Source organism: Amphiura filiformis, chromosome 11 (assembly GCF_039555335.1).
Source record: "Amphiura filiformis chromosome 11, Afil_fr2py, whole genome shotgun sequence".
NCBI classification, from domain to species: Eukaryota; Metazoa; Echinodermata; class Ophiuroidea; order Amphilepidida; family Amphiuridae; genus Amphiura; species Amphiura filiformis.
Window position 1 is genome coordinate 55436045 of NC_092638.1, and position 25510 is coordinate 55461554.

The 25510-nt window shown below is 36.8% G+C and overlaps 1 protein-coding gene across 1 annotated transcript in view; it reads right to left on the reverse strand.

Moving 5' to 3' along the window:
• The window catches only part of LOC140165021 (uncharacterized), a 209351-nt gene that overhangs the window by 166080 nt on the left and 17761 nt on the right, over positions 1–25510 (reverse strand). The window contains exon 3 of the mRNA XM_072188432.1: positions 16150–16225. Within this exon, the coding sequence (XP_072044533.1) occupies positions 16150–16225 (76 nt within the window). The remainder of the gene's footprint in view (positions 1–16149; positions 16226–25510) is intronic.

The window sequence follows — 25510 nt, forward strand, 5'->3', positions numbered from 1 at the left end:
ACATGCACCAATACCATTCGTACAGATTTTTATGAAGCTTAATCTATACGTTTTTTTAAAAGTTAATTTTATTTCAAATAAACAAAATAAATCAAAGAAAGACCTTTACAGTGTTTGACAATTGAATATATGAATACAAAAACCACCTAAGTCCATACTTAAACCAAATTGAGTTAAGCATGGGAAAGTGTTCCTTTACATAGGCCTGTCATATGTATGAAAGAACAACTCAAATTCATCCTCTGTGTCTATTGAGCATGTGAAAAATAGCATGTATGAAAGAATCACCCAATTCCATGATTTGAGTCTTGTAACACATTGATTAAAATCCAGTATGTATAAAAGTCCACTTGTAACACATTCATTGCTAGAGAGTGACTTTTGAAAAAAAATGGGTTTAATAAAGGAAAGTGTGTGGTTTATATTACATGGCAGAATGCTTATCAACATTATACATACCTGTGCGCTTTATTTTGTATTATCTTACTAGTGGTAATCTCATTCTAACATTGTTGTCTCTGTATATGATTCAAACAACCACCTAAGTCCAAAATTTAAAATTAACCCCACGAAGTCCCTGAAATGCTAATCGTCATACCTAATACAGGTTAATCCACTCATTTGCACGTAAAACTTACCATATTGACCAGGTAAATCTAACTGAAGGAATTAAAATGATACACAGGTTTTTCTCTCAAAATCACTTCCCATGGACTTAGGTGGCTTTTGTATTCATGTATTCAATTATCAAACAAAGTAAAATAGATTTTAATGATTAAAATGACCACTTGTCATTATCAATAATTGCTTAATCAATTTTAAAATATTTACAGGCAATATTCCAAATCAGAAATGGTTCTTTGTGTGGTAGAGAGCAGACCACTTACTATAAATAACTTTCAATGTCAAGTTCAATTAGGATTAAATCTGGAATTATGAGTAATGACAGTGTACTCGGACTTGTCAAAATTAATTGGGAGAGTGTTAAGACTCACATACACATGAAATAAGCCTAAGTAATCAATTCTATTATATAAGCACATTAAATATTTCCTATGATTATATAGGCACACAAAAAACCAGTAAGCTTGCAAAGATTTTATTATCCAATGTGGGCCCCCGACTCAAACTCAACATTTAAGCTTGTGCTTGGAACTTTCAAAACTTCAATTTTGTTATCTGATTTACTTATTTAGTTTATAATTGCTTCTACATTTATCATGTTTATATTACTTTTTTATTTACTTTTTGATGTAGGCTTCGTCCAAGGAGTTTTTCCATATTTGTGACATGATCAACGGGAAAGAGTCACATGTGGGCAATTTAATTTATTTTCAATAGGAGGTTTTTTACATCATTTTCTGGCAGTTCACAAATGCTACATATTGATACAAACCTCATCAAAATCGGACATCTGGTTACCGAGTTATGAGCAATTTATCAATGGATGAAAACAGTATAAAACAAAAGAATTTGAACACTGTTTTTGCCAATATCTCAAAAACAATATTTAATAGCGACATCCGACTCATTCCTCTTGATCATGTCACATTTGGGCATTAAACCGATATGGTTCATGTTTCAGGCAAAAAAAATATTATATCCTCTGCTATATAGAAAACATGCAATGCAAACAGTATCTCAAAAAGTTTTTTTGTTTCGCATTGCAACATTTTTAATTTTTAAACTGATCACCACCTAACATCTTGTGTCACCCTGTATACAAAGGTGGCACATCCACATAGGGCCTTCTGCTTAAGCAACACGATCCTTGAGCAAAAACTTGGGAAATCTGCCGTGTGAACTGCCTCAAAGATTCTAATCCTAAGTTAGCCCTAAATTTATTCCTAAGAAATTTAGGGGATTTCATGATTTCCCCGAGCGATGCTCCAGTGGTCCTCCAGTGATAACGCCGTGTGAATGATATACATTTTGAGATTCTCAAGTACAGAGCAATGAGAGTATAACCTATGACCCTTGAATTAATTTATTTAATACGACTCAATTTGGCGATGGGTCACAGTACGCTTCTGGTTATATATCCAGAGCTGACATCATCAAGCATTGCGAAATTCATGTATTCAATTCCAGGCTTCAATTGAGTTGTGTGGGCACGTACTCGGGGATTGACTTAGGAGTCGCAATTCTGAAGCATGCATATCCTCAAGAATTCTGCGACCACCTGAACATGACTATATGTGACAGCTTCCTAAACAAGCTCACAAGCCACCACAGGGGTGGCCTGCTGCTGGAATGCTCCTTAAATTGACCAAATATTCACCTTATGACCCAAATTTGTACTTTTATACAACAACAACACCTACAAGGAATACATATAATGATATATCTACATCAGGCCTGTTTTATTAGATTTGTGCAAAAAAATATAACAGAGATTAAATTCATGTGTTATGTCTTGTTAACTCATATTCAACTTTATTTGTTTGAGGGCCACAAGTGGGCCATTTTCAGACGTAATGCTTGGGGGCCAAATATTTGCATAGCCGGGTTTTTGGAATGAGGGGGCATCAAACCTGTGTATGTACCGACAAAAAACATGATGAGTGTTCTTGTCAAAGTGTGTCACACAGTGACCCCCTCCCCCACCACACCCCTTTCAATAGCTTCCATCTTCTGAAATTTCAGAATTATTTTATTGGGAATATTCATGCTTCAAAATTAGATTAATTTGGATGGGAACAGGCCAAAAGGAAGAATCACAGATTTTGACCAATTTTGTTATGAACTGTCGGTACACACTGCCCTGGGACCGATCATGTATCGATGACCTATGATGTACTGACGGACCAATATTTTACATTTTCTGTATGAGTAGGATCTGAATCCATAGAATTTACATAGAATACCGTACCTACTCAGATATGGTGAAAATGGGCAATTTTGCTCCCTAATTTGTATTCCAACTCCCAGGGGGCCACCCCCCCCCCCCCCAAGAATGGTTATGGTGAAATAAATATGGGTCGGCCAACTTGGCAAAGCGAATCAAACCAATTTCAAAAACTTGGGTCCATGACTGCAGTGTAACTCAATTTATTCACTTGAAGACACTGAACTCATATCCACATTTGGATGTGATTGGAAGTGAACTGACTTATTACCACATGGGTGAACAGCAGGTCCGTATGCAGGATTTCAGTTGGGGGGGGTGCTGATTTTGTAAAAGTGGACTTTTTTTCCAAGGGGGGGGGGCAATTTTGTGAAAAGGGGACTTTCTTCCCAAAATTTGGATCTTTTTTGTCCAAAAAAAGCATAAAAAACCTGAAATTTTGGGACTTTTTGTATACTTTTCCAAATTCGACCCCCCGCACCCCCCTGGGTACGGGCCTGGTTAACAGCAAGTAGTAGTTGTTTAGTGGTTGTCAGTCTTTTCCAGCAGTGCTGAGGAAACACTTGAACTTTTTTCAAATGAGAGATTCTGAGGGATAAACTAGAGAACCATAAAAACTGACAGTGATCCTTGTTCTCTAATAAACTTATAAAGTTATCCTAAAGCATTCCAAAGTTTAAAAAAATAATTAAAATTCTGACCAATCCCAGAAATTTAGGCAGATGGGGATGTATAATGAATTTCATACAGCCTATAGAGAGTAAAGCTTTATTGGTATAGCTGAAATCATTAAAATCAGGGACAGTCTCTTGGAATTTGCAGGAGAGCATTAAATAGCTCTTCTGGAGCCTTCAAGGAGAGCGTTTAGAGCATTTACAATAGAATGTAAGGATAGAATAGTCAACTACATTTGTTGTAAGGAGAGCTAAAAATCACTTTCCTATTATCAGATTTAAGGAGAGCAGTAGAGAGTGATTGCTCTCGCTCTTCTCAAAGGCAGTCTCTGTAAAATGTATTACCACTACCAGCAAGACAACTTGTAAACAAACAACAGCAAAACAACTGCAATATCTCCAATATGTTGTCGAGTCAAGATATGTGTTTATATTTTGGTTAATTTAAAAGTAATTTCATGAAGTACACAAGCGAAAGATTGTTTACAGTAGCAAGTAACTGAGAACAGCAAATTAACAGAAGTTGTAGATGGGCCACACTGAATCTTTTAGTGAAGTCAGAAAATCAAAAGTCAGGATTTTATAACTGGGGAGAAAATGCAGCTGAGAAAAAGATACCTTACCCTTCCCTGAATCCTTTGCAACATGATACATCACCTCATTACATCAAATGACACTTCTATAGGCTCCCTTTGCTTTCATGTTGAGAATAGACTGGCTGGGTCGATAGTCAGTGTTCGAAATATGCCTCAAAAAGTTGCAGGCCCTGGTGAAAAGTTACCGGCCAAAAGTTTTTAGAGCTTTGAAACGGCAAATTCTAAGCTAGGGCACATATCAAATTACTTCCGTCAATCACAAGTTACAACAAGTTCAATATTGACATTTTAAACGAAGGAATTATTTGTCATGAATGTTTAAAATGAACTGAATAATAGTATTATGATAATAATTCTGAATAGGTACCTGTAGGTTCCACGGGTGGTTTGATCCCAGTTCCGGAATTTGTCCCAGCTGTAAGTTTGGGAGTCTAAACTAAAGTGGCAACTGCAACAAATCCCTAAACATGGGTCCCGACTTGAGAAAAAAACCCTAACAATGCAGGGTCCTGATTGAAAAAAAATTGTCAAAAACTGTCTAATCAGTTGTTTTTTCAAAGATGGGTCCCGATTTGAAAAACAGCCAGTTTTTTAAGTTAAAAATCTCTTAATACGGGTAGGGGTTTTAGAGATCCAGCGGGAAAATGTAATTCGAGTACGCCCCTCCACTGTAAACTTCTTACATAATTAAATCATATTCCACATTTGTGACATTACTGATGTCAGAGACTCTAGAGTTTGACTCAGGCTATTCAAAACGGGCGTCTCGTCACAAATAAGTATGACAAAATATGTTGGTGGTACTAATATAATGCACATATTAAAACTCGGGCTGGTCGAAGCGGTGGTTGAACCGTTGAAATGTTTCTGGCAAGATCGGGACTGAATTTTCGGATGAACTATTAAATTTATTTTATACCGTACTTCGTAAGTGATTTTATAAATATTTGGCACATATAGACGATGCATTATTCATGAATCATGTTAAAAACTAAAACTTTGAGCTTTAAAAGTTATCGGCCAGCCGGGCCGGGCAACTAGACTGCTAGTCAGGAAAGTTACCGGCCAAACCAAAAAGTTACAGGCCAATGGCCGGCTGACCGGCCCTATTTCGAACGCTGTCGATAGTCAATAAATAAACACATTTTGCAAGATCTGGATTGAGGCACATTTCGTCACTATAGACCCATGTTGCAATAGCAAATTAGTACAGAAAATTGAAATGGAAGAAATGCATCGGTGGGAAGTGTAAGATATCTTCACTAATGTAACTCAAAGTCACTGAAACATCCTTATTTGATCTACTTAAAGAGGAAGCCCCACCAGAGCCGTTCTTCTGGGGTGAACCAAACCTGTCTGGTTATCAAATTAATCAATGATAAGGTTATCTCTGAATTCGATAGGTGATAATTGATGCAATAGCATTAGAACATCAATTGGGACCTGTTAAATTCAGAGATAACCTTAATCATTGATTAATTTGATAACCAGGCAGGTTTGGTTCACCCCAGAAGAACTGGTCTGGCAGGGCTTCCTCTTTAATATCAGTGCTTATAAGGCCTGTACACAAGTTTAGGAAGAAGCACTTGTTGGGTTGAAACTTTGTCACAAAATAGTTCAACAAATGTTAACTAAAGTCATGCTTAAAAAAAAGTAACTTAGAAGTACAATTAAAGACCCTCGTCAGTCAAGCACATGCATTTCAGACAACCCACTGCAAACATTGGAATCATTATGTTAACATTTATTGTATAAAGAGTTGAAAAGAAAACATTTGAGTTACAATTGACTCAGGGTACACAAGTGTATACTAAAAGAAAACTACAAACATTGTAAATCATTGTTTACATTTATTGTATAATAGAGTTGAAAATAAAACACTAGGGTACATTACACTTTTTAGTGTATACTAAGAAAATGACAAACATTGGAAATCATTATATGTTTACATTTATTGAATAAAGAGGTGAAAAGAAAACACATGGCTTGCAATTCATTCAGCAGGGTACATTACACTTATTTTCATAGTATGTTTATATACATGTTTACTAAAAGGAAAACTGTCCAAAGAAAATATTAATTTAAAGAATTGCTACAAGAACGCCATCGGTTATCATGGTACTGGTATGTGCAACTGTCCTTGTGAACTGTGTGAGATGTATGGTCGTGCATTTATCAGATGAGTCTCTGACTTCATCAGTCCTGATGAAGTCAGAGACACATCTGACGAAAACTCAATCACTGGAACCAGTTGCGCCAGTATTGTGATAACCGATAGTGTACTTATAGAAATACTGTTAATTTATATATGTAACATGACCAAGGGGAATGATGTCGGATGTCACTAATATTGATTTTGAGATATTAGCCAAGAAAGTGTTAACATTCTTTTGTTTCATATTGTTTTCAGCAATTGATGTAACTTCTTTGTATCAACATGGGGTTTTCAGTTTCTGAAAGGTCTAAATGTCCTTTTTAGAACTCATTTTTGACCAGGGTTGACATGTAACTCATTGCCCTTGATCCTGTCAAATATAACTCTCATCAAGAAAGCCTATCTACTAAAAGAAAATATTCACAAACTAAAAGTAACAAACTTTAACTTATTAAGTTTAATCATGGGATGCACCATTTGATTCTAAGGGGGATGGGAGTTGAAGGGTTACGCAAAGTGTTTGAACGCATACGGTACATATATACATTGTACATCTGCTATTTGTGTATTAAAGGAAATCCTGATATCTTTCTTTTGACATTTTTCTGTATTTTAAGAAGTTGACATCCTGTGTTACTGTTAGTTGTCACTCAAAATTTATTTATTTTTTAAATAAACAAACAACTTCATCTTGCTTGATAAATCGCATATGTTTACAGTTTGCAAATATAATTATAGTGAAGATTAAAGTCACACAACAAGCAAACACAAAGCAACCAGTCAAGCAGTGAATGTGTTAAATCAGCCATTTTACCATTTGACAGGCTTGGATGCACTTTAACCTATTAGCTGCTAAAGTGGAGAGAAATGTGAAAATAAGAAAAGATGTGAAAACAAGAAAAGTGATATGTGACTTGTGCTTGAGATGGGGGAAGTTTGGTAGCTGCATAACAAGAGGGGAGCAGGGGGTGGGTTTGAGCCCCATGCATGGGGCGTACTCAGTTTGGTTTGGGTAGGTGTGTGCCACTGAAGGGGACCCATCAATATACCTATTTTTCAAGTAACTGACATTGATATACCAAAACTTTTTGGTCAAATTTGCGTTAATTTTTACAAATATTCCTCCAAAATTTTGGGGAAATTTCAAAAAATGTTGGCTACAGTTCGGCAAAATTGGGCCATTTTCCAAAAAAATTGATCAAATTTTGAATAAAGGACCCATCTATATATCCCAAAATTTGCCTAGAAAAAAGGGTCATTGATATACCAAAAGGCTGAAAATGCTACCCATGTTTGCCGCACGTCTCTACATTTGTACAGAGTACTACCCCCAGCCATCGAATTAACCCACGGCACCCACGGCATATTGCCGTGGGTGCCCACCCCCATTGCCGCAATGCCCTCAAAATATGTCCTTTACCGACGGCAGTCACTTGTCGTGCCCTAAATGAAGTTGCCGTGGGTGCCCTAGCCGGCCAGCCTTGCCCCTTCATTATAAAATCATTAACAAGTACTGGTTAAAACCAAAAAAAATTGTGGAAAATTAAATCGAAAATCTTGAACACGATCGCCATTTTGAGCATCGTAACCACATAATTGATCGTAACCCAGCTATCAATCACAGTATACACAATAGTTTGTTGTCAATTAATATTCATTACCCCTACGTAAGCTTACATATTCAGCCAATCACACCGGCTTTTATACATTATCTGGTTGTTAGAAATCTGACTTCGCTTTTGAAAAATTGCCTTGGTGCCCTTCTCAAATTTTCAACAGTTGCCTTGATGCCCTTTTGAAATATTACAAATTGCCGTGCTGCCTTGCCTTTTCAGTGAAAATCCAAGGCAATTATCAACTTGCCCTAAAAAAGTTGCCGTGCCCCTTCAGATCCTTAATTCGAGGGCTGACTACCCCGGATTGAACCCCCTAACCAAGACCCCCTAAAGCTCCTCCAATAAATTGGCAATTTATCACAGGTGTGTACCGAATGGTGAGGGACCCCGGTCACTCCGACTCTTACAAATGACCATATAATTATGCAAACATGGGTCACATATATGGCCTTTTGGTATATGATCAATGACCCCTTTTCTAAGCTAAAGCTCTTCTAGGTCAATTTTGGTATATGGATGGGCGATTTTGTCAAAATTTTCTCAAATTTACTAAAAATTTGGGTAATGGATCCACTTTCAGGTTCTCAGCAAATTTGGGTAAGGATTGAATACTTTTCTTTCAAGACAAGGTTGCAAATTTGCTTCTTTTTGCCATCTTCTCTGCTCCCTACCCAAATCAAACTTGAGTACCTTATACCACCCCTGGGCCCATCTTCTGGCCCATCATTCATGATGGGCCTTCATGATAGATACACTACTATGATACTATCATCATTCATGATAGATATGCTACTATAAAATTTTGACCTACATGTACAGTGATGAGTCCCTATTTATTTTATTTATAATATACAGCTCACACGTTCATGGCCAATGGTTAAATTAATGTCAATCATTTCAAGAATTTAAATTCATGATCTTTTTGTCATGAGTAGATATTTTATCTTATTAAATAGACCTCCATTCAGGGTTGCCATACCCAAGCTTTGGTAGCCCAATTAGGCAATTTTCTAAGCTTTCCCTGTCAATGAATATTTCCAGAATCATTACCAAAATTCAAGAAAAAAATGGGCGACTTTTCAACATTGGCTCTCAATTATGCCTTCTAGTTCATGTCCCCCCCATTTTGCCTTGTTCGCCAACTCCATCTTGAAAATCAACTCACCTTTCCCCAAAAAAAAAAAAAAAAATTGTTTGATTGGCGTAACCCAACCTACCCTAAAATTAGGCCAGACCCTAACATTTTTTTCTTTTTTTTGCAAAAAAAACCCAATACAATTAAAAAAATTAAATAAAAATTAATTCATTAAAAAAAGAAGTTCCAAAGCCTTTATTAAACGAAATTTACAGCTTAAAAAGTAAAAAAAAAAATTTAAAAAAAAAAGAATCCTGACCTACCTACCCTAAATTTTTTTATGTTACGCCAATCAAACAATTTTTTTAGGCCTAATATGTACTACTACTACTAGTAACTCGCCTTTTGCCCTTGTGCACTAACTTTCAGAAACTCACCCATCCCTACTCGCTTTTTATCTATCCCTAGAAACCAACGGTTAAGAGAAAAATTTGACTTTTCGATTATCTGCCACACGATTTGGGCCGAGATTTGATAGCAACCCTGCCTCTATTCAGTGAGTCCATCATCATGGGTACAGGTGCTTGCTACTCTGCATATACAGCAATTATAAGTAATCTGGTATTGGCATCCAGGACACATTCATATGTGCATCTTTCACATTCTGACCTGGCAGGGTCCAAATTCAGTGAACACACTAGACAGTAGACACGTTCACACAGAAGGTTTTCTGCTCAAGCATAGCAATTCTGAAGCATAAACTTGGGAAAACACAGCTGTGTGAACTGCCTCCAGGCTTCCAATCCCTAAGTTTGCAACCAAATTTATCCCCAAGAAATTAAAGGAATTTCACAATTTCCTTGAGTATTCCTCGAGTGCTACCGTCATGTGAACGATACAGTTTGCAGTGCTGAGTTTAACCTTTGACCTATTTGGTACGCTATAGATTGCAGTAAGCTTCTGGTTATAATATGTCATCAGGCATTGAGAAACTCAAGAATTCCATGCTTCAATTGAGTTGTGTGAATACGCATTCGGGATTGACTCCAGAATTGCAATTCTCGAGCATGCGGATCCATGTGAGCACGACTACTCTCATTGGTCAGTATGTCCTGTCCACACACAACAAATTTTGGATGTCAATATGATTACATTGGAATTTTCAATGAGGAATCGCAACCATTTCAATGCTACTAAAAGTGGCTTAATCCTCGGGCACCATATTTTTGAAGAAGTTTTAGGCTTCAAATTGATTATTTATTCAAAATGCACCAAATTATATGTTGCTTTGTGTCCATTTCTGATGGACAGGGAGTTGACCATAGATCACAACACAAGGGGACAAGGCACAGATGAGAGGGGATATTACTTCCATGGTCAGATGGAGATGGAGAGATGCCAGGAAGCCCTTTTCCCTAGATGTTAAAACCATGTGCATAACCACACTAACTATGCACTATTAGATGTGCAAATGTTCACACAATGAATGTTCAAGCTTTGGCAATTTTGAGCTATTTCCCTTATTTTTTTGACATTTGCATAATTTCTAAGTTTCCTTACATTGACCTACACACAAAAAGAATATATCCGCGCATTGTTATTTTCGCTGCTACGGTGCTACCTTGGAATGCAAAACGCGCGAAAATAAATGTAGCACGAAAATTCACATTTCTACAGTATCATGGATGCGAAAATAGAATTGGATTCATATCATATTTGCTTGCATGTCCGCCGCTCTTTGCTTGTGACAATTTGATGTGATTCCACGTGAAATATGACCCAATTCAATCAAATGCTGAGTCTTCTCTAGTATATATCGCAGGCCTACGTGCTGAATGCTTACCGAGGGTAGGGGGCATTTAAACTGATGCCATATGAATGTATGTAAGTGCCTTGTCAAGCTGTAAAGTTTTAAATTTTCTTCAGAAAACAATCATTACATTATTTTACTTTCAACTGGGATGATTTAAAAAAATCAGTGCAACATTACGCACCTGCCGAGTGACGTACGTCTTGGCCCCTAGGTACCTGGGGATGGCAGGGACTTGTCTGGGGCTATAATTCTAAAATGTTAAACTCTTGCGGCTAACTCTCTACCAATTCCCCGACTGATGGGACAATACTTGCATGTAAAACCCTGGCTGAGTCCCCTCTACCCGGGCAATTGCTGAAAACCCAAGACTTTTGCAAAATTTGTGTCAACTACCAGTCCAAATGTTGTCAACTGCACAGCTATCCCCAAGTACCCAGGGCCCGGGGGGCACTCGACTTTAGAAGTGCCGGGTATGTGCGGACAGCAGTTCGAAACTAGGGGTCTTTCAGTGAGAGCCTAGACACCGAAAAAGAGGGGTCTTTCAGTGAGAAGCTTCCAAAAAAGGGGATCTTTCCGTGAGACTGGGGAAAATCGGACCAAAAAAGGGGGTCATTCAGTGAGAGATTATCAGAATTTTCCCTAAAATTTTTGAAAAAAGGGGGTCTTTTGGTGACAGGAAAACAAACATTGGGTGAGAGGGAGTTCAGTAAAACAAAAAGAGGATCATTGCATGAGAGCGAGTAGAAAAATGGCAGTCAATGTGGCCGCACATCCCAGTCACTCATTTTAGTGAGTGCCCCCCTCCCGACCCAGGGCTGGGGTTCCAAATGACAAGTACATTATGACCTTCAAAAGATGCCCTTTACAATGTACCAGGGATTGACTTAGATATCTTCCTGGACCCTTATAGATTGGCCTATGCTATAATAAAATTCCCTTTAAAAGGGAAAGCTGGCCTCACAATTGAGAAGAGGTTTTAGAAGAACATGGTCGAGTGAACGGAAGCAAGTAAATATTTTGGTCCAGCCTAACCAGCCTAAAAAGAGACCCATAATTCCTGGTTTTATTCAAACATGTGCTTACATGGATCCAACCAGAACCCCCGCCATTGTGCAGAGTTCTGCAAAGCCTAAACCTTAACTTGATATCTTTATCAAGGTGTCAAATACTATCACCATTCCAAACTTAATAGAGATGTCAAAATCCAATTGGGCTATTCCAGTTAAAATCCATACACCCCCTATGGGAGATATGTCCTTTATCTTCCACACAGAAAGTATGAATTTCAAATTACCTAAATGGGTGACTCCATTTGAAATCTACACCCCTGTACTGTGTGGGAGATTAAGATTATGTTTTCCATAGGGGGTGTATGGATTTCAACTGGAATAGCCCATTTCAGCAGGTGAAAATGTTCACTTTATAAATAAAAGCAATAACATATACATATTACAAGGAAAACATCTGAATCATGTTTGAGAATTAAGTTATTCTGTGTGTACCTGACAGAATGTACAGCAAATGAAAAAGAATGTGCTGCACCATTCTAAAATCAAGTATGTACCCATGGTTCATTTTTAGGATTGCATGGTTTTTATTTTTTTTAGGATGGGAGGAATCGATCGGCTTGGATGAAAAGAGAGTGATGAAGGCTATTGCATAAAGAAGGTGCCCTTGAACCACCAAATTGAACGTTTTGCATTTTTTTCTAAACCTGTATGTGTTTTTGCCACGTTTAACATGTGACTGAACCCCGTTTTTGGGAGGGGGATGATCATACCTCTAATCTGATTATAAAGTGATATTATATCCTTCATTAATATATTCTCGTTCATTAATTGGTTAAACGAGTATCATGTGACCAAAAATAGTTTTGCTATTTTGCAAAGCAATCAAAAAGCCGATCGATGAGGGCGGGTACTATTCAATGTACTATCTCCCGGAAATAGTTTTACTATCTCCTCTGAGCGCCAGTATGGTCGCATAGCCGCGTCGCAGTTCCTAGTAGTCAGTGCCACTCGCCACATACGCGGGATATCAGTACCGGTTCCGGGGTATTAATGTGTAGCAAGTCATGTTGTCCTGCGAAGCACACAAGCAGCACAGAAATGCAGCTAAAATACGGCGGTTTCATGGCATAAATCTGAGTTACATCAGGATCAGTATCTTAATTTTGATGGTAAAATAACAGAGAACATGGTTACTTTCGTTTCACTGCGGTATTGTAGAGGTTTACAACTTTCACGGTAAGCTTTAGCCATTCAACTGTATCGTGCTTTGTGCATGCATGCATGTAGGCCTACGTGCATTCAATCCAAACAAAGCAAGGCCAGCCTAGCTTTGACTAGGCCTAGCCTACATTTATTTTAACCAATCAATGAACAAAGAATATATTAATGAAGGATATAAAACAAATATTTACTGCTCTAAATTAGGGATCTGGTGGAATCTATTGGTCCCCTCGGTGAACTGGAGACCGTGAGCCTACTATTTTCCCTCGACCTGGCGGTCTCGGGAAAATAGTAGGCTCACGGTCTCCAGTTCACCTCGGGACAATAGATTCCACCAAATCCCTCATGAGCAGTAAATATTTGTATACTAGTACCGTATTCGTCCGAGTATAGTCCCACATTCGAGTAAAGTCCCACCCCCAAATTAAAAAAAAAATAAAAAATTTCAAGATGTTTTGTATTTTTAATATGAAAATTGATAATTTGTATTCATGTTTCTATTAATGATTTCAAAATGCATTCAAATTCAATGCGTTTTGAAATCATTAATAGACTATGACATGAATACAAATTATCAATTTTCATATTAAAAATACAAAACATCTTGAAATTTTTTTTTTTTTTTTTTTTTTTTTTAGGTCAACCATGAATGATCATAGCATCTAGGTCTAGGTCCAGGGACACTCCAAAACCGAAAATTTTTTTTTTTTTTTTTTTTTTTGAAATTGAGTATAATCCCACCCCCAATTGTGAAAAATTTTCACATAAAAAACGGGTGGGACTATACTCGGACCAATACGGTAATTACATGGGCACTACTGGTGGAATCATTCATATACTGGCTTCTAAGAACTATTTTGATTGGTTATGAAGAGGACTATCATCACATACGGTCGTGCGTCATGAATTGGGGTATAGGAAAAGGGTGGAGGCGTTACATTTTTTCATTTTATTTGTGACGCTTTGTCCCAGATCTCAAGAATGGAGAGGGTACTGAACTAGTTTTGGTCTCATTTTGTTGCTTATTTATCTAGCTCAAATTGTGGAAAGAAAGAACTTCACACTTTATTTACTTCTGGAGATATTGCAATTCAAACGATGTGAAGTCAGGGGTGGAGGATCCTACGGTTGAGGATCCTACGGTTGAGGCATGTGTTAAAGTATAGGGAATGTTGATTTTTAGCGCCTCACAAATATATTTTTTACTGTAACTTCATAACCCAGCAAGGTATTGAGATGGATTATGTACCATTGTTTTGGTATTTATATCTAGTTTGAAATGTGACCAGTTTTACTCCAAGCTAAGTTGATTTGTTGCAAGTGTGCTACATTATGTGTCATGGGTTCTAGGCTTTTACTATACGTCACTGTGTTAAGTATTCATTTATGTTCCGAAATGTTCTGAAGGTCATATTTCTTGAAGGAGTTACCCCACTGCTGTAAAAGTTAACATTTTTTGGATGGAAATTTGATGAGGAATTCAAATATGCTACTGGTTTTTTGTGTGGGGCATGGAGGAAAAAAGTTTTGATTGAAAATGTAATAAAAATCATAAAAATTATGTACAACTTTTGAACACCCTGTATCTCAGTAAGGCAACATAACTCATCATTACAAGTTTTTTTTGAAAGCCTACAATGTTATTAAGCACATCTAAAAAGGTTTTAGCAGAACAGGTGTTTATGATAGGAAATAAGAGAGGAACAAAATCGTATACTTTTTGAACTAAAATTTAACTTTTCCACCCTATATGTCATTTGTGGCACCCTGTATATTGACCAATTATTTGTATGTGTGTATGCCTGGTACTTTAAGCTTTATAGTGATATATAATTTTATAGGGTTTTGTTGAAGAGTTTATGAATTAGATCAGTTTAAGTAAAAAAACATGTAAATTGTTCAATTTTTTAGTATGTAATGCATTTGGCCCCCAATTCATGGCGCACGACCATACATGAACATGTATTGAGCGAATCAGATGTATGGCATGAATATTCAGTAGGACTGATGGAGATTAATCTCCAAATTCGCAACAAAATCTAAAAGCTTCTTTGATTGGTTACTCAGATGATTTTATCAAGTAGTTAACTAATCAGAGGCTCTGTAAGAAAGACTTGGGATTTCAGAGGTATAAATTATATAATGGGCCATTTCAGTTGAAATCCATACACACCCTATGGAAGACATTACCTAATTTTCCATACAGAGAGTGTGAATTTCAAATGGATGGGGTTACCTGATTGAGTGACTCGGAGTGACTCCATTTGAAATTTACACTCCCTGTGTGTGAGATTAAGATCATGTCTTCCATAGGGGGTGTGTGGATTTAACTAGAATAACCCAAATCAAGAGCCAAAACAAAAGAACAATTATCTAAGTAACTAATTAATGCTGCTTATTTTATTTATAGATCACATAGAGCCATTGATACATTTAATCAGGAAGGACATTGGAGCTTTTGGTAATGGGAATCAATGAGGCCATGAGCAGGGTAACAAATAAATAAAATATACCCACAATATTTTTCTTTTAAATGGGTATTTTGTGATTCAGTTTTCAATCAGTTTTCATTTTGAGATCCTTCTCATGCAGTATTTCTCTAATATTATCACAAAAACAAGTGTGATTTTCATACCAATGTGGCAACACCCCACCACCAGTGAGTGATGAGTAACTCACCTGCAACCTTACTGTATTCATTTACAAGACTTTGATCCCAAATGTTCTCTCACAATCATGGGTACCCCTCACATCAGAACCCAGGGTTCATCTCTGTACACTTTGCATGACGGGTAAGTGCCACCCTTAAGATCCTCTTTTTCCATTCCGATGACCTCCCATCAAGCTCCTTTCCGTTCCAGTTCACCATGAAGACGTTCGGTTAAAGTTTCCTCCAAATATGCCAAAATTAGCGTCAAATTTGAGCTCCAAGCACTATATTTCAGATACAGTTATGGGAATTTCTGCCAATGAAGGACTAAACAAAGCCCAAGTTTAGTTCCAGAGCCCCAATTTTACATCCTCAAAATCCAGTCTGGAGCTTATTCAATCAGGGTGGCATGCACCTACCAACAAATTATTTGAGTACCCACCCCTCTGGATCAGACCTTCACCCCCCCCTCCAAGCCTCACAAAACTTACTATCTTTTCTATGCCTCATCTCCCTCATGGCTGTACGGATCTTCCTCCTGTCTTGGTAGTCCGTGGCAAGTGTAAGCTGTTCAAGAACAAAATTATAGCAAAAATATGCTGTAAATGACTATGAATTAATGGGATCTATTCTTTAAACTAGCCTGTTCACAAACTGCGACGCCGCTCGAATAGCGGGGGAAGCAAGCAGCGAACTTAAAAATATCTTGGATCATCATAGGTATCAGAGTAGCACAGAGGCTGTGCTAGATCTATAAATAGAATTAAAAAAATATCAATTAGGGCCGCTACAGACTTTTAAGTGGATGTAGAATATTTGATACAAAAATGTCTTTGTTATTGAATCTATTTCCATTCTATTTCCAGTAACTTCTAACAAATGTTTGATGATGTAAAATAGATAATGTCTCTTATCCGGCCATGATGGGACCAGACACTGTCCGGATAAGTGAAAAATCCGGATAAGTGAATTACATGTAATTCTGCATTGACTGGTCCAAGTACTGAAATTGTGACAACAAATATTGCTTTAACATGGGGTAATAACATTAAAAGATGGTTTTAGAGTGCTTTATGCAACACAGATATGTCATGCTAAGCATTCAGACCATGAAATTAAGGTGTTAAATCATCAAAAACATGTTTTCCTGTGAAGATTTCACACCCGGATAACAGAGAGATCCATAGGCCCTATAAAAGAGGTACGGATAAGAGAGGTTGGACTGTAATTGATTTTCCATCAACACACATTCGTTAGAAGATGAAAATGAATTGAAATAGATTGAATAACGAATACTTTAATGAATATTCTACGTCGAATGTCAGGAATCTGTATGGCCCTTAATGAAACCAACCAAAAGTTTGACGACATCCTATAAATGAAAGTGTTTTCATTAGGAGTTGACCCCAGGCTTTGAGTTTTGAGGAGTGCGACTGCGAGTGCAATATTTTTAGAACACACTTGTTAATCTTTCAGCTTATCACATAAAAGCATAATCACATTCCTCATTCACAAAATTTGAGGAGTGCTATTTATCACACTCAATTTTTAACACTCAAAGCCTGTGACCCCCCTCCCTGAAACGTTAGTGTGAAATGTTGAAAATTCCAACCTGAAATATCAACTTGGAACAATATTCAAACTATTTTTTTTACAAAATTAATGCAATCTGACTTTTTGACTCCCCCCACCCCTCAATGAGGCCAAAAAAATAATATTGTTGTGTTGCCCTCAAGTGGGAAAATGGAAAAGTTGGGTCGGACGGTCTGATTTTCTTTCTTTTTTTTTTTTAAACCTTCAGTTTTTTAAAATCCCTCAAATATTAAATAATGCTTCTTCAATTAGGGACATTTGTCAATTTTGACTTCTGGATACCTGTTAGATATCAATTAAGGACTAGTCTTTCAATAAAATATTAATTTTACGTGAAAAACATTGATTTTTTGAACAAATCTGTAAAATCGTCATTCAAAAAAAAAAAAAAATCGACCCTGATTTTTCAGGATTTAGGGTCGGACAGTTGAGGCAACACAACAATTTTTTTTTGCCTGATACTTGATAGGACTTTTGTTTATTAAAAGGACGTCATAAAACTTTTGATTTATTCCCTTACGATCATCGACTCCTTTGGAAACATGCTTTAAGCCCAGTCCTGACTCCACCGCTGCGATGTTATAAAAACTGTAATCTGAGCCAGGTTTTTACAAGCTCAGCGATGAAAATTCTCATCGCGGTGGAAATTTCAGTCGCGATGGAGTTGAACAATGTTCAACTTTTTCGCATCGCGCTGCGATATCGCAGCCATGTACGTGTTCTGATTAACTGCTGGAAAATCAAGGTCAGTAATGACCTTAAAAAGAGATGTAGACCCCAAATGATTTTAAAACATCGCAACATCGCGCGATGAAATTAAAATGTACATTTTAATTTCATCGCCAGCGCGATGCCGCGATGTTTAACTTATGACACAACATCGCATCGCATCTGTGAAGTGGAGTCAGGATCGGGCTTTATAAATCACGGTTTAAATGCATTTTCTACTTGTTACATGCACCTTTTGTTATATATTATAAAAAAAGATTTGCTGTACATTTTAGTAAAAACAAGTGATATATACTACTGTTTTCTTGTTTAATTGTTGTTTTTAGTGTTCTGAAAAGATGCGTCTAAATTTCTGACATACATACATGACACTTTTGGCTTTAGCATGGGCACTGGAATGCGGAAAGCAAGCTCTTGTTGAGAATTGGCCCGGAGAATTGGGGTGGGGGTGGAGCCCTGGGAGCATATGTTTTGAGATCATACTCATAGTCTGCACAGAACTTACCTTCAGTACCCCCTCCCCTAAATTTTATTTTTTTGATGTCTATAATTAAAATTAAGCTTACCGAGGATGCCAAATGACTACTCATTAATTTCCCCATCGCTTTGGAAATACACAGATCCGCACACTCCATTGTAAGTTTAAATCCTCGGTAAAATATTCCAATTAATTCCAATATATTGTAACATTAAACACTAGTAAATGTTGACCACTAGTTCATTATGATCCACATGTGAAGAAATCATAGTGATCCAAGCATTGCAAATTGGTCAGTACCCATGGTTGGTCATTTGGTGAATGATTCAAACTATTTATATGACCAGAAGTAACAGATCCAGCTGTAGGCCTAAGCCTTTATTTTTTGCAGACGACACAAACAATGACATCTGGCAAGCCAAGTTATAAATGTACGATTACGAGTCATGATTCAATCCAATACTTCCTATATTGGAGGGTTATGGGCAAGAAAGTCCTATTTGCAATAGCTACCAGGTGCCATGTGCGTACAATATAGAATGCAGACATTGTAAAATGTCTATAGGGCAGCTATTGCAGATAGGACTTTCTTGCTCTAATACCCTGATATGCTATATTAAACCATTTTGCTTGCTGGCATAGATTATGATTAATCAATCAAAACAACTAATGTTCATTTATTTTAGGCAAAAAAAGTTGTTTGATTGTCCTCATCCAACCGAACCTAAAATAAAAAAAAGGTATTTTTTTTTGTTTTACTGTACAAAAGAATACCTACCCTAATTTTGGAAATTCCAGAAAAAGTTGTTGGTTTTTTTTCCATAATTGTTGACATCCTGAATTTTTTTTAAACAATTTCTTTACACTTCTAAACTGTTTTAAGACCATTCAGAATGAAGTGGTATCAGTGGCATGTCCAGGGGGTGCTTTGGGGCTGAAGCCCCTTCACTTTGTTAAAACTCATGTAGAATCAGCCGCTTTTTTGGTGATTTCAGCCATTAAGACAGCGTTCAAGCTTTGACTTACGTTTGGCGGACAAAAAAAAAAAAAAAAGTATTTAGGGGTGAAAACAGTCAAAATTCTTGATTACTTAAATGTTATTAGGGGTAAAATGTCACATATTTTCAGATTTTGGCACTTAAAACCCCTTATTTTTCACTGCTTTTGAGACAAATTCATTTTTTGGTCCAATTTTGGCCGAAAATGGTCGTTTTGGGGTGACAAAAATTTTGACTTGCTAATTTCCTGTGAGTGTATGAACATGAAAACTATCAAATAGTGCCTAATTTTCTATGCTAATTGTGTAACAAGGGTACAATTGTGCTATTAAAAGCATTGAATGGGATCCATGTATTTCTTTATTTTCATAGCAGGGGTAGAAACTTGAGGGTTCGGGTGACAATTGATTTGGAAAAAAGTATAATATTTGCCTCATTTTCGATTTGAAAATGCCATATCTCCACAATGGTATGAGCTATAGGGATGTTTTAAGTGTCTTTTTGCTCAGTATTTCAATAGTTAAATGGTGATATAACAAATAAGTAAGCTAGATTTACAGAAAAGAAAATAACTTGCAATATGCTACCCCCACCCCTAAAATTTTGAGGCGTGAAAAAAGTAATGGATTTTGTTAAAAAATAAGTCCTTCAAAACTGGGAGGTGTAAGGCTAAACAAAGAACATGTTGCTCTAACCAATACCTTTCTCTAGAGCAACATGTTTTTTGTTTAGCCTTAAGTCACGGTTGTTTGATGTGATCATTTATTAGTTTTTCAAACAAAACATCATGTACAACCCACTTTTAGGCTTAAACAGCTTATAGCGATATCATGCTAATGTATACAGATGCTTTTGAGTCATTTTCAACTTTAATTTCCCCTCTTTTACAAAATTATTCACCTATACAGTATTTTTAAAAGCTTTTTGGATATAAAATGTATCTATTTCTAACAAAATTGGTGGCGCTATTTATTTACTGGAAATTACTCTTTCAAGCTTTTAATACAAATAATTCCTTTTATGTTTTGATGAAATATGTTGATAAAATTTCTTTGTTGCTTGTTTCACCTATTCCATCTGGTTTAATGGCAGTATTGATCACCTACCCCTTGCAAATTAAGAAATATGATTTAGGATAAATAGCGCCACCTATAGTTTGCATTTAGTAAATAATGAAGCCAATTCTATATACATCAAACAACTGTGAAGTATCTCCATTTTGAAGGACTTATTTTTTTAACAAAAATTTTTGCTCAAATTTGACGATTTTGGGCAGAAATATGCCTGTACAGTGCTATGGGGAACATTTTCAAGTTGATAATTATGCATTTTTATGTCAGATTCAGATTCTACACAAAATTTCACCCTAGAAAAAGTTCCTTTAAGTAGGATATCTTTCACTTTAAGTTTCCTCCATTCTGTCCGTAAGCGTAAGTCAAAGCTTGAGCGCTGTCTTAAGCCCCCAACATTACTCTCAAGTCAAAGCCCCCCGCAGGAACAGATCCTGGACACGCTGGTGGGTATACAGTAGAAAAATATCCCAATTCATAGGTATGTATTTGGGCTATTAAATAAATAATAAAAAATGCCAATCGACCGACCCTACCCCTTAGAGGAGATCTATGGACAATCAAACAATTTTTTTTCTGGCCAAGTTATTTTACAATATTTGTGATCTGAGGGATACACATTCTAATGAATAAGAGTATAAGCATTCCTTCAGTGGTTCTTAAAATCAAACCTCAATAGGCTTGATGGTTCAAAAATGTGCCAACTTTTTTATGCCACAAAGTGAAGCATAGATACAGATGCTGAATTAAGGCATAGGCACAGACTTTATTGTGGAATATTTTAGCTCTATTATATTTTCACAATGTTTACAGTTTGACAGAGTTTCCTCAATATCTTTTATTCACAGTTATCAAACAGCAACACATTTATCCCCAACAGGTGCAGGGGGGAACTTGCTGAAGATTGTTATACTATGATAAGCATGAAAATAAAATATCCACAAAAAATCCACGCTGAATTAATTACAGCTAGAAAAACCCTTTTAATTATTCAGCACATGCAAGGGGCTATTTCTGTGATCCGATTTTAATTATTTCCTTTACAGTGGACATTGAAATACACAACAATCCTCCATTTGCCCATATCTCCCACAATGCATCTTGATTTCAACCTCCATATTTCTGCTGATGACCCCATGTTGATATTGGCTATCAAAATAATAACGCATATATACTCGAATTTAGTTGCCTCCCTTCTGTAACCCCCCCATTTTTTTCAACCAAGATGTTTCAAAAATGCGGCAAGCTTTCAAGGTGCACACACAATCGCTAATGGTGACACTCATGGTGATTTATAATATCCAAGGGTGACAAGGAAGACTTGGATTAAGAAAATAATTAATTGTTTAACTTTTATTTGTTTAATTATAACCTTCTTGCTTGTGTGACAAAATCAGGCAAAATTAGTCAAATGTCGCTAAACTCCATTGGGAGATACATCAGGCTACTCTTTCAGGTCTTTTGTATGCTAGGAACCTGTAGCCTAATTTCAATGTTTTTTCAGCATGTTATATCAGTTAATTAATTAAAGGGGCATTTCGTGATCCACAGCCTCATCCCCACTTTTCTCAAAAAAAGTTGAGATTTTTATATCACTGGAAACCTCTGGCTACATAATGTTTATGTACAAAATATTTCTTGCAGATTAATTCGTTTAGCAAAGATATCGTGAAATTTGAATTTCGTTCTGGTGCACCAGAACGAAATTACAACGTATTGTCTATGGAGCAGTGTAATACACATAATCATGCATAACTCGCATAAGCATAATATCGGAATCAACTGAAATTTTGGGAATATGCTTTTTTCGTGGATTTGTACTGAAAAATGTCATAAAAAGAGGATGCTAGGATCACGAAATACTCCTTTAAGGACATAAATTTACTGAAAAATTGGAAGGGTTTTGCTTGCCAAAGGACTCATTTTGCTTGATGGCATGAAATGCATAGGGCTAAGTGGAGATATTTGCAAGGGTTTTATTTTCGCTGAATTTCATGGTTGGAGCTCCAGCCTCTTACTGTCTCTTACTCCAAATCGCTGAAAATAACTGTACGAAAATTACCACTTATACAGTCATTTGTAAATTGGTCATTCACCCCACATAGCTTCTTGTAACCATGGCAACATGACCTACAAACTCTCTCATTTCTTGATACTCCAAATATCTTCACTATAAGCAGCTTATCAACTTTAAAGCAGCACACTTCAACGCTACCCCAACACCACAGCCAACACAGCATTGTCACAAACTACTAAAAGACACATTGGCAAAGCATTCCCTCCAGGGCTTCATTTGAGGTGAAAATTGTATTCCAAAAATAATAGACCCCATTCCTGGCTTCTCATTAACAAGTCCTATAGGCTATTGTCAGGTCAAATTCAAGGTAAAACAATAGGGTTCAAGGCACACACAGTGTCATTACCATCAATCTAAATACCCTGATATTTCTTTTCATTTTCACACTTTCATTATTATAAGTAGGCCTATGCCTTTATATGGCTTAAACTTAAAGGGGCATTTTGTGATCCACAGCCTCATCCCCCCACTTTTCCCCAAAAAAGTTGAGATTTTTACACCACTGGATACCTCCGGCTACATAATGTTTATGTACCAAATATTTCTTGCAGATTAATTCATTTAGCAAAAATATCGCCAAATTTGAATTTCGTTCTGGTGCACCAGAACGAAATTACAACACATTGTCTGTGGAGCAGTGTAATACACATAATCATGCATAACTCGCAAACGCAAAATCGGAATCTGAAATTTTGGAAATAAGCTTTTTTCGTGGATATCTACTGAAAATGTCATACATGTAAAAAGAGGATGCTAGGATCACGAAATCCTCCTTTAAGTAAATTTTCAGTTGATTCCGATTTTGCGTTTGCGAGTTATGCATGTGGTATAAATATCTCAACTTTTTTTTGAGAAAAGTGGGGGGATGAGGCTGTGGATCATGAAATGCCCTTTTAAACAACATGTTCAGTCATTTTACAAATGGATTTTGTCACAATGCAGCACCAAAGCTTTGATTTTTGCAGAATTCTTGAGGGCATCCTCCTCAGCAAATGTTACAATATGCCAGAATGAAGGATTACATTACACTAATTAATGTTAAATTTACTGCTAAATACAGCATTTTCAAAGTCATACTTTTAGAGAACTAAATTCATAGAAAGTTTGCAAGTTTATTATACTATACACTTTAATTAAAAACATCTTGGTAGTTGAAATGACCATAACACAAAGGGTCAGTTTTAAAATGGTCAAACCATAGTCAAACAGACAATGGTCAAAATGACCGGGCTATTCCAGTTTCACTTCTTTGACCCACATCTTGGTAAGAGCATGGTAAGAGTGAACTGAGAATAAGCTGTTGCCATGGCTACTGATGCTAAGCTTATTTCACATCATATAATTAATTTGGCTTTTGAACTTGTTGAGAGGTGCAATAGCAATAGCTTGTTTAGGCCATATAAAATTTATGTTTTGGTTCTTGTCTAGAGAATTGTTATGAATTGATGAGGGAGGAAAGTTTTGTCTTCAATGTAAACTTAGTAGTGTCAGTCTTTTCCAACAGTGCTCAAGGAGAGGAGGAGGCCCTTTTTTTTTTTTTTTCAAATGTGTGATTCTGATCCTGAAATGCACACTAAAAACTACAGGGTTATATTTTCCGTGGTCATTTTGAATTGACCACGTTTGGGGTTATTTTGACCCGTAAAGGGGTTGTACTGTTTTAATTTGACCACATTCACGAGGTCATTTTAACCACGACGAACGTGGTCAAAAACTTCGAGGTCATTTTGCCGATACTGTCGGCGCATTGATATCAGTTTCAATGTTCAGCTTTGAAAATCTCAATTCATAAATGAGTTTAAACATGAGCTGCAATTAATGTTTTTGATTATTAAATATAGCTAATTTTTTGACCGGCGTTGCCCAATTTTACAACTTTATAATCGCGACTTGCATTTGAACTATTTGCATGTACGGTGTGCATCGGCTTCCAGCGTCACATCAGCGCCATATTTGTTCTGATTGTGCAGCCTGAGCGGATTTTCGTGTGTCTGCATGATGGAATATGAAAAGTTACTTGGGAAAGTGGGACTGCAAGGATGCATAGACCCATGTCCATGAGCACGCAGATTCGGACAATTTCATGCTGTCGTGGCGGATGTCTTGGCTGCAGTTGTTATAAGCTTACATATCAATGATATCATGTAAGCTTATAATGCGTGAACTGTCATGAGGCGTGTCAGTGTGATACACAGATGCATTATGTATAAATTTGCTGCTTATGTAATGCTAGTGTGCAGAGACACTCTTATGTCCTGGTGGGACCAGCAATATCAATACCATCCATCGCATCATACTAAAAAAATCCAAACAACCCCTAAATGTGGTTATTGAGTAACCCTATTATAAACAACCCTTTCAAATGGGTCATTTCATTTGACCCCGAAATGTTGTTATATTTTGACCCCAATGGGGTTACATTTTGACCAAAATACGTGGTCATTGAAATGACCACAGCCAATGGGGTCAATATTGAATAACCCAAATAAGGCAACCCTTTTTTCATTTGACCCCGAAATGTGGTAATATTTTGACCCCAATGGGGTTACTATTTGACCCAAATACGTAGTCATTGCAATGACCCTGGTCAAAATGACCCGTCCGTGGGTATGGTGTTTAGTTGATAACTATGCTGGGGTCAAAAATGACCCGTTTGGGTCATTTTTGACCCGTAGTTTTAAGTGTGTGGGGGCTTAGCGAAGCTGCAAAAAGTGGGCGCTCCACTTGCGACACGCCTGCTCCCCCTTCACCCTTCTTGACGTACAAATGTATAAATGCAGTATTATTATTCAAGAGGCCAGTTTGCAGACACAAAGAAAAAGTGAAATTATCAAAACAGGCTCATAATCAGAATTTGAAAAGAAAAAAACAAAATAAAAGCACAGAAAATGGAAGGAAAAAGTCAAA